The sequence below is a fragment of the Papilio machaon genome, chromosome 1 (genome assembly GCF_912999745.1).
Source record: "Papilio machaon chromosome 1, ilPapMach1.1, whole genome shotgun sequence".
In the NCBI taxonomy this organism is placed as follows: Eukaryota; Metazoa; Arthropoda; class Insecta; order Lepidoptera; family Papilionidae; genus Papilio; species Papilio machaon.
Window position 1 is genome coordinate 2,659,299 of NC_059986.1, and position 10,766 is coordinate 2,670,064.

Sequence of the window (10,766 nt, forward strand, 5' to 3'; positions counted from 1 at the left end):
ACACAGCTTTTTATAGGCACATTCAAAGTGTGAATACTATAAGTTTCCTCTGCAATATTATAGACTAGCTATCGGCCGCGACTCCATCCGCGCGGAATTAAATAACAAACGTAAGTAAGTAGTCTATACGTAGTAGCATAGTCCTACTAACGATGTCTACTTCGTTTTATGATCTTCACTTTGGAAATCGTTCTTAACCAAAAATAATCCTATTGTATTAAACTAATTTATCTTAGTTAATTAATATACAATACAAATAGTGATGCTAGTACATAATGAATTAACCTCTCTTGAGAATACATTGGCCGGAGCAAATGTCACTAATTACGATTTAATTAGATGTAATTGTAGAACTATAGGACTACTATTAGACATAGGTAGTCTTTAATTGTGTTATTACAGTGATGAAATATGTACTAAACATATTATTATGGAGTTACAGTTACTTAGAGGAATGTCAATGTACGTATATATTAGAAGTATGTAGACGTATGCTGCATTGTTTTCAATGTTTCGTTAGGATTTTAAAGGAAATTCCATGTGTCATTGTGATCTTGAATGTGGCGAAAGTTGCAACTAAAAATTTGATACTTATTTTCTTAAACTAGAAAGTAGTAGAAAGTAGTAGTAGTAGCGTAGTAAAGGTATTAAATAGATAATTTTTTGTAACTTATTTTGATTAGGAATTTAATTAAGCTAGATTCTTTAGGCAAAATGTTCTATGTACAATGAATACGTATTTAACACGCTTCAGCTTCTTGTGACTTAGTATTCAATTGTAAGCATATAATCTAAAATATTCAAAATTAAATTAATAGAGTTTGAATATAGCCCTGATGAGTGGCGGATGTAGCTCACGTCACCTCTCACCTCCCCAATTGGAATTGTCAATAGTCGCGAGGAAACGCGGAGTAATCACCACCTAACCCCCATAACTTCTATTTCACCCCTATTCAATATATTACCAATATAACATCATTAAATTTATACTGATTTTTTTATAGTTTATTTTTCAGTTAAATATTGATTGGTATTTAAGTTACTTGAATATACGTTTTTATAAGTATTAATATCATACAAGTTACTTTCCATTACGTCGCCAAACATTATTAACAGCTAGCTTTTTCCCGCGACTCTGTGTCAAATTTCATCAAGATTCGTTCATCTGTTACGGAGATACCTTCGAATAAGCATCCATCCAGCTAAACTTTCGCATTTATAATATTAGTAAGATTGTTTTAAAGTACTATTTCAAGTATAACTTTGATAGGATTTTAAATAGATATGAAAACAGAGCAAAGCACTTTTAAGAAAAATTAATAAGATAATAGTTGCACTAAAACCCTGTAAAAGAAAAGAAAGTAATAAAGAATACAAAAATATAAGCTCCCTCAAATTTCACGTCGACTTCTTTATAAGTTGACAAAAGAAAAAGCTGCTTTTGTATTATCTTAATTTGAGTAGTTCAAAGAAAATGGATTCGTTTCTCGCTCTGAAAACATAAACATTTAATTGCAAAAAATTTCATTACTATCGTTATTTAAGTAATATCCAAAGGACAATGGGCATTTTGGGCCAAGATCTCAACAGTGATGAAAGCCATGCCATTTGAAAGATTATGGGGTGTTATTTAATTCATACTATGGCAGCCATGTCGAAATCGAGTGCGAACATGGTGTTTTCGAGCATTCAAAAATATAATAATTACTATGGGAGTTAGTAGCATTATCGTGTTGTGTTTTATATTTAAGAGAAAAAAACAACACGTTTGTTTGTTTATTGCTCTATTATCATTTATTACATAGATTTAAACATTTTTTTCGAACTACAATAATATTTTAATAATATACAAACATATGTTACATTTTTGTTTCGGTAAAAAAACAAAAATGTAACAGATTTAATTAAATGTAACAAATATTTTTGTAGTTCGAAAAAAATGTTTAAATCTATGTAATAAATGATAATAAAGCAATAAACTTGTTTGTTTATTGTTTTTTTTCTCTTAAATATAAAACACAACACGCTAATGCTACTAACTCCCATAGTAATTATTATATTTTTGAATGCTCGAAAACACCATGTTCGCACTCGATTTCGACATGGCTGCCATAGTATGAATTAAATAACACCCCATAATCTTTCAAATGGCATGGCTTTCATCACTGTTGAGATCTTGGCCCAAAATGCCCATTGTCCTTTGCCCATTGTTCTTTAACTGCACGTTTGAGATTACTGCCACATGATTAAATTTTAAACAAGATTAACAACACAACTAATCATAGTAGCCCAGAGTAGTGTTTGCCGTTGGGTCGATCGAATCCATAGAAAAAATCAGCCCAATGGGATTTTTTCCCTAACGATGGGCCGACATAATGAAAAATTAATTATTTATCTAAGTAATCATTTATTAAAGAAGCAAATAATCTTATAAATTAACCAACAAAAGAGTACCAAATCGCGTCTTTATTTCGCCGTGGAGAACGACGCGACGGTCTGTAGAAATAGTATAATTTCTTTGATTCTCGACCATTGTGCAACTGATAAAAGCGACACTTTTCGCTCCCAACTGAATGAATACACCCATTATATCGGCACAAAAGTGGATATTCCAAACAAAAACATCATTGCCTCCATAATAGAGAGAATGAAAACATTTCAGACCGCAGACTCTATCGAAATTATTTTGCATTGAAATTATATTTAACATTAAAATAGCTACTTTATACTTTTAATATTGGTAATGTATTGTCAACCGAGAATTAAATTGAGGTGTTATTTTTTACAATTTGTTTGGAATTAATGATTTAAAAAGTTTTTTTTGAATTCATAACAAAAATTATGTATTGTTGTAGTTTAGCTGTTTTTATATTATAATAGGTACGGTACAATATATTTTCTGTTATATTTGAAACTCAATAAATTAGGAAATAAAAATGGCTACTTAAGTAAATCTGTGGTTTAAATATTATGAATAAAATATATTGAAGTCTTCCAAATATTTGAAAAAACGTAAAAAAATTTAATCAAATTTGAAGCGCTCTAGCGTCCAAAATAAGCAAGTCTGGCTAAGTTTAGGTTCTCGTATACTAAATCCGTAGTCTTCCGTTCCTTTATGTGTTGTGGGCCGTTCTTTACCCTAGCGACATCTCTGGGCAACTAACGAATACAAACGGGAATTTTAGAAATGTAGATGGCGCTACCTCAGAGTTTCCCGCGAATAAAATTTTTGAAATGGTTGTTTCTGTTATGGACTAGATGGCACTAGAGTAGGGTGGAGACTGTTTTATCCGAGCGTCCATTTTGTTTATTTATCTTTGCTCTCTTCATCAATTATTGATTAGCGCCAAGAAAAGCACCTATCGGAATCAATATGTAACATGAAGGTTAAAGTGTAAGCTGTTATGATGCAATGTCGAAGTAACTGACCTATTATAAAAGCATCCATAATTAAAATAAAACTTATTAATGTTATTATTGATCAAAACAACTTGTTATTTATACCTACCGCTAGACTTGACAATAAATAAGAAAGCTAGGTACAACATTAATCGTATAACGGGTACCGACTTATAGTTTTTTTACAATATAAAAGTACATGATTGAACTTAGATTAATTTAATAATTACCGATAATTGCTAGAGTATCCAGCTCAATCTAATGACCAGGGATTTGACCTTCAGTCGGTTTTTATAGATTTTCATACAAGTCACCATACTGGCACACCTCATTTTTTCCATTAGCTTTTATAAAGTTTATTTGTATTGATAAATTTTTATTAATGAAGCAATGGGACATACGTATTTGTTGTTTAACATGTAAGTTAATAAAATCCTAATTATATGTTAACCTAATGAGGTTTTAACGAAAATTTTCCTTGTTTATTTTCCGATACAGTTACAGTGTCAGTTATCATGGAAATTGTAAACATATTTATTAGTAGGGTTTGTGATGTAACCGCGGTGATCAATAAATGTTTTATACATAAATTACGTAATCAGTTGCGACGTCAATTGAGTCCATACACTGTTTTATTTCATTATAATCATATTTATTGCATTTAATACATACATATTTAACTACTTAATTAATTAACAAATAAACTGTTTTATTGACAATTTCAATCAATGAAATATACTTTGAACAAGACGCTAGATCGCGTCGCTTAAAATGGAACGAAAAAATCTAGAGAACATAAATTTTGGGTTTCCTTTATTTTTTATACATGATCTTTGGCAATGGAAACTCAATTTTATGATGTAAGGCAATTTGTATTCACTACGACACAAGTGACCGTGATTTTGTGCGTACTATATTCCACTTCGCGACATGTTAATAAGATGACGCCAGAACTGTCAGGTATCGACCGAAGACAACATACATTAACACATTAAAAAAAAACGAGAATATGTTGTGTGAAATGTTAAACACAAAAACTCTATCACAACTTTTTATACCAATCAAATAACAAATAAGCATTTAGTTATTAAAAACAAGATATTTGAATAGTTATGATAAAAATATATAAATACTAGCTGTCGCCCGCGCGCATCAGAAAAAAAACTTAATAGCTGTATGAAAAATAGATATTAGCCGATTTTCAGACCTACTCAATATGCTCACAAAATTTCATGAGAATCGGTCAAGCCGTTTCGGAGGAGTACGGCAACGAACATTGTGACACGAGAATTTTATATATGAGTCTAGCAGAAATAGTAGTATAGTATGTGTTTTAAGAACGGGTTTAATGATGAATTAACAGTGTCAAATTAAAGTGTCTTAAAGTTTTATCTCATTCAGACACATCTTTGTTGCTGTGTGGTTGTTCATACATCAGGTTACTTGAAATTGGAAGGTCGAAATGATAAAAAGTACAAGTCACGTCATGATGAAATATTTGTATCGTGTTATAATTCGTTTGTACTGTCCTCAAAAACGTATGTTTACGACATTACACGTGATCCAGTGTTAAAAAATATTTTATGCATGTCTAAAAAAATTCTTTCGTACTTTTGCACAATTTTAGTTGTTTACAGAAACGTGTAGAAATTGAGTCACGATCGCGAGCGTTATTTTTAACACTCACAAAGCGGACGAGAATAAATACCTCCTCCGCAAGCGACATTAAAAATAGTTCGGCTAGGAATGATTGATAAAATGTGCGGTGCGGGACTAAAAATTAAACGACGTCGGTTACATATAAAAATATTTTATTAAAAACATTTTGGTAACATTTAATAAGAACACTTAGGTAAAAATAAATCGACCTCAAAATTATTTCAAAAGAACAGCCTGGACTGGAAGTTCACGGAGGAAGCCGGAACAGCAAAAACTAAAATAAATAAAAACAATAACACTCTAGGCAGACATGTCTAATTGACAACCAGAATTAAGGCATCGCAAGAATAATTAAGTACCATAAAATACCTACGGCTATTATTATAATTACAACAAATAAACGCCTAGTGTCTATCGTCAGTTGGAACTCTCGGCGGAACTTACAACTCGAGTATTATTGCCACAACACAACAATTCACTCACGAGACGACATTTGCCACTACGCCGTAAATATACACTACTAAATACTAAAACATCCCAATTATACGAAGCTATGTTAAAATTTCACCTAACTAATAATAATATTAACATCTTCGGCTAATTTTGATACTAGAATGATATAACATCATCTCATATTGTACTCTTAATATTACGCTGGATTAAATTATAAAAGTGAGGAATTAAAACACGTTACATATAATATTGCAAGCATTACTGAGATTGTGCACATTACGTGGATTTGGTTACGAGTAATGTATGACAACTTAATGTTACAAGGAAGATACGATTGCTTACACTGAAGTCTAGCAAACGGCGCGGCAGAGCGCAGCGCGCAGACCTCACCGCGCCGCCTGCTTTGTTAAAGGAACAGTCAAAGATTAAATTACGAGCATTGGCACTTTCAATATTAAATCTTAATTACATTCTCGAAATAGCACTGCATATCAATAACCAACTTAAAAACTAAATTCAGATCAGTCATTTATGATATCACATCAAAATAAACAGGGAAATACATAATATGTGATTATCGATTGGATATATTATATAATATATATATTATAATCTTTTCAAAAGAGGTATTAATTTTCTTAAGGGTTACTAAAATATTGAGCTCTGCGCCGCGCGCGACGCACTATATCACCATAATACGAGAACAACATCGAACCAATAAGTTTTGGTACTTGGAGTTTGTCTCCGAGTTAATCTATTTCGCTAAACCTACATAATGCTTATCAGATATACGTAATACAGCCGGGCGGCGCTGCCAGCTGCCGGCCCCGAGCCGCCCCCGAGCCGCCCCGCAGCCACCCCTCAGCCGCCCAGTCAAAACCCTTCATCCTTATACAATTTTCATTATAAAAATACTGTCATTTGACTACAGTTCAATGAGAAAAAAATATATTATAAATATATAATGAACAATAGATATAAATACAACAGATAATAATTATAATATCGTGTATAATGATTTGTCTAAACAAAATAAAATGCAATAAAATTGAAATGATTTAAACATTGTAAACTTACTTAAAGAAAGTTATTGGAAGGTACTAAATTGATTACTTCGGAAAAAAAAATATTCAAATAAATAGCACAACAACCAAAATATTTGGCAATGTGGATTTAAATAAACATTAACAACTATACCAATCCACTGCAGCTAACTTACAACACAAAACTGGAATGCAAATATTGCATCGCACCTTGGCCTCTGTGCCGTCTCACCACTAACTGTGCGTATCGCTCCGAATACACTTTCAACTACATTCGATCGAAGCTTTGTCATTATAAACATATTTAAAACTAAAAATAATCTGAATGCAACATTGGATTAAAAATAACGATAACAACCATTTTGTGAGTATGTGTGACTGTGAGAAAGCTACGTACTAACGCACACCTATAGGCGATAATATACAAATGTGGCCATCTCCGGGAATGGTGTTTAGCTTCGATGTATTAATCTAAGCTGCATTCTGAGATCCATGCTATATGTTCAGTTTATGACCAACTGAAACACTATATAATAAATATATAAATAACTTTTTGTAGAAACGATATCTAATATTGTTATCATATGTTCATAGCCCATTAAATTGATTACAGAAAGAAACAAAAATGGCGATGACTAAGATAAAGCGTTTGATAAAATGCAATGTCAATTTTGAAACATGATAAAACTTCCTTTATGTATGTGAATTTTGTTCATGTTATTTATAAAAGAAAAAAAAAAACTAATGCATGGATGTTGGTCCCTTCCAAATACACACCATTAGAGAAGTTATTGTATAAAGAAAATTTTGAAAACTACAAACTGTATTGTCACATTAACATTCTTTTTTTTTTTATAAAAATAACTTTAGTGGGAAATATGTCAACATTATTGTGTACAAATACTCCAGTTACAATTTAAAGCTGATCACAACATAGCAGAACTAAAGTTGCACAAAAGGACAGTATCAAGTTTTACATTAATATTACATTTAGTATGTTACACACAACTTACATATAATTGAAGAGACTCACACTATTAAATAACTTGACTAAATTTAAGAGACCATGGATATTATAGTTTAAATATGCATGTACATAGAGATATTGACAGTCTGTAAACGACACTTAGTATAATTTCACTAAAGCCCAGCTTCTGGGCACATCAATGACTTGAAAGATTTAAAACATCTGTAACAACTACTAATACCTTAGTTTATCTAATCACTGCTATAATTTGTGATGATATGCACTGATAACCCATCTGACTATGTTCTTCATGGGCTTGTCATAAGTTAATGAGTCGTTAAGCATTTCATAAAGTTGATAGGAATTTGATTTAGGGCAAATGTATCAAGATCATATTTTTTTTTTAGATTATGTCATCACTATTATTATGTAATGCTCGGACGGTACATCCAACAATCATATTAGACCTTAAAATTAACCTATAGCTTGGCTTTAAATTCGTGCCATCTCGTCAAAACCGTAACTAATAAAACATCCGAGAAGCAGCCTTTTGGTTTAAACAGCGACAATCCTATTGATTATGACTGTGGAATATATTAAAAATAATTACATCTACAGCCCTAATGATAATTAAAAATCAATATTTAAATAATAACTATAACATGTAATGGTGGGTAATACTAACTCATTATCAAATAAGTAATTGTTCAAAATTTAAATATTGCTTTAAATTTATTCGGGAACATAATTCAATGATTGAATTCATCAACCAATTGTATTTCATACTAATCAATATAAATTGTTTCGAATAACAATTCATAGATAATTATATTAAATTCATATTAAAAACAAAATAGATTCTTTGGATAACAAATTCATTAACAATTCTAAAAGGAACTAAGTGTAGCATAATATATTAATTAATTAATTCATAAGATGATTTCTGTTTTAAATAAAGAATAATGTAATATTAATGGAAGAGTAGGTTCCGTGTTATATTCAGTGCTTAGACAAGGAAAATGCCAAATTATAATTGATTGTATTCCTATGGCATTGTTTATATAATATAATTAAGCCTATAAGTATCACACAAACAAATAAATTAAAATCGAATTTATATCGTCTCACGTTTCACAGAATTTTTTCAAAAATTGCTTTGTTTAAATTAAGATCACAGTATTAAGTCACGTTCAAAATGTAACTCTACGAAATACGTGGGACGATAACCACTTACATATTCCACAGTCATCTGTAAAACTGGGCCACAGCAGTGAGGTACTGTGTCATAGAAAAATATTTAAAAATTGCACTAAATCAACAACTCAGTTCCGAGAGAAGGAACTTGAATGTTTTGGTCAAATTAGTCTAATATTGTATCCTAAACTTAAAGCGATCTCAATTATGTGAAAATACAAAAACTCCCAAAGATAAGTGGAGTGTCCTATCATTTAAAAGTAAAATGATAAGTCGTCAGTTTAAGAGAACTGTAGTCGTTGATTTACTGGATGGGTATGGCAATGTAAGCACCAAACTACTTGAAGATAGAAGTCGGTACGCACCCTGATGTGTCCCAGTGATACCCATTCAACGTTCGTTTGTTCTGAAGTTTGTGTTGATACATTGTCACCTCAATCCTTGGCGGCTACAACCCAAGAGAAGCCACAGAAATGGCAAGCATCTTTTACATACTGTGTGTGCGTTCCAAACGGCCCCAACCGGTGATACTGCGAGCGGTTGGCAAAGAACAGAGCGGGATCCTTCGGTGGCAGCACTGTCGCACGATAATTCCATCGGGAATCGGTGAGATTAGCCATTAGGTTGAGAACGTCGCGTTGTTCATATTTAATTTTGATATCTTCAGCCTTCTGTTCCTTTGGACGTGGTTGAGGTTGCACGAATGGTTCGAATACCTTCTGAAATATCAAAAGTTTAAAATAGTAAAGAAAAAAAAAAAACAATTCAAAACAAGAAAAAATTAGATTAGCACTACATGTTACACCACTGACATTTGTATTTATAGAAACAAATTTGACGTAATACCTGTAATAATTATAATAGGGTTATATTTGTTATCATTTATTTTTAATTTAATTACGATATCATTATCTCACATTACAATCTTTAACCCCACGGCTCGCGAAATCTTTCCGTTATCAAATGTCAATTGTACACAATAACGTTAGTATAAGACATTCGCCATTACAGAATATTATGAAAATAGAGAGGTCAAGGCCAGGACTAATGCAAACAAAATGGACAATATGGTGATAATGCTTACCTTCTCTGTAGTTTGAGGACTAGAAGGCAAGGAGTCGCTATTCACTGACTCGGATTTGAGTGACCCCAGCGAGCCGATACCGCTAGACTCGCTAGAGACAGACGGACTAGGACTTGTCTGCGATTGAGACAAGCTCGCTATGTCTATAAACGAGCTGAACGAGTTGAAATTTTCCGTCTCCAATCCAGTTAGAGGTAGTGCAACACTTAGAGCCATTTCTGCAAATGGAAATGAACAAATGTATTGTAATTACACGTGCATAAACTCCACAGCATGTGAACATTATGCTGTGTTGACAGAATCTAACGCGCCAATTTATTCCAGTCACAGGACGCACAAATTCATCGCACTCACCTTTGACTAGAATAGGAATAATAAAATATAAAACTGCACTGTTCCAATGAGCAAAACAATAATTACCGAAAAGCGTAATCTCCAAAATGTACAAGCCTCAACGTAGTCGAAGGAGATCGAACATTTATAAAATGAAGTTAGCTACATTACATCAAGTTCGCGTTTGCGTGATGTCTTCAAGCGGCAAGCGGAAATGGTTTGAGGTCGGTAAAACAGTCTATTACGCAGCAAACAATGAAGAGCTCGATAAAGTCAAAATTTAATATTTTAGAGCAATGAAACAGTCCCGGTTCATAATATTTATAATTTATTTTGATAATTAAAGGCAAATATTGTTATTTTAATTTAAATTTAAATAATTGCACAACATCGCAGCGGTGCCCTCTATATTTTAGTTTGACGTGATGTTTCACCAACGTCCGGATATTTCTTCATAGATGGCAGCACTTGCTAATGCTTCATTTTAGTTCGCCATACGAGAAACAGATGGCGTTAACCAATATTTTTCACGAAACTTCAGTTTCAAACTGTATTTCATACCTTTGTTGTTTGCTGATTTTTATTTTGTAGTATTTTAATGTAAAATATATCGAAAAAAATAACGCAATTAATT

General features: G+C 32.0%; 1 protein-coding gene across 2 annotated transcripts; it reads right to left on the minus strand.

Annotated features, from left to right (window-relative positions):
* Positions 1 to 8,579: 8,579 nt before the first annotated feature.
* Positions 8,580 to 10,317, minus strand: LOC106714234. 2 transcript variants are annotated; one of them, XM_014507215.2, is made up of 3 exons: positions 10,154 to 10,317; positions 9,800 to 10,017; positions 8,580 to 9,434 (listed from the first exon to the last, which is right to left on the minus strand). In XM_014507215.2, exons 2-3 carry the CDS (start codon positions 10,013 to 10,015, stop codon positions 9,150 to 9,152), a joined length of 501 nt encoding a protein of 166 aa, XP_014362701.1. In that variant the 5' UTR covers positions 10,016 to 10,017; positions 10,154 to 10,317; the 3' UTR covers positions 8,580 to 9,149. The 2 variants fall into 2 exon arrangements, with proteins under 2 accessions (XP_014362701.1, XP_014362700.1); XM_014507214.2 differs by having other exon boundaries at positions 10,220 to 10,316.
* Positions 10,318 to 10,766: the final 449 nt, after the last annotated feature.

Bases quoted from the DNA above. Each gene is read 5' to 3' on its own strand.
- LOC106714234 (XM_014507215.2), bottom strand. From the start codon at position 10,015: ATGGCTCTAAGTGTTGCACTACCTCTAACTGGATTGGAGACGGAAAAT. The intron at 9,435-9,799 runs GTAAGCATTATC...TTGATATTTCAG, and splicing joins GTCCTCAAACTACAGAGAAG to AAGGTATTCGAACCATTCGT.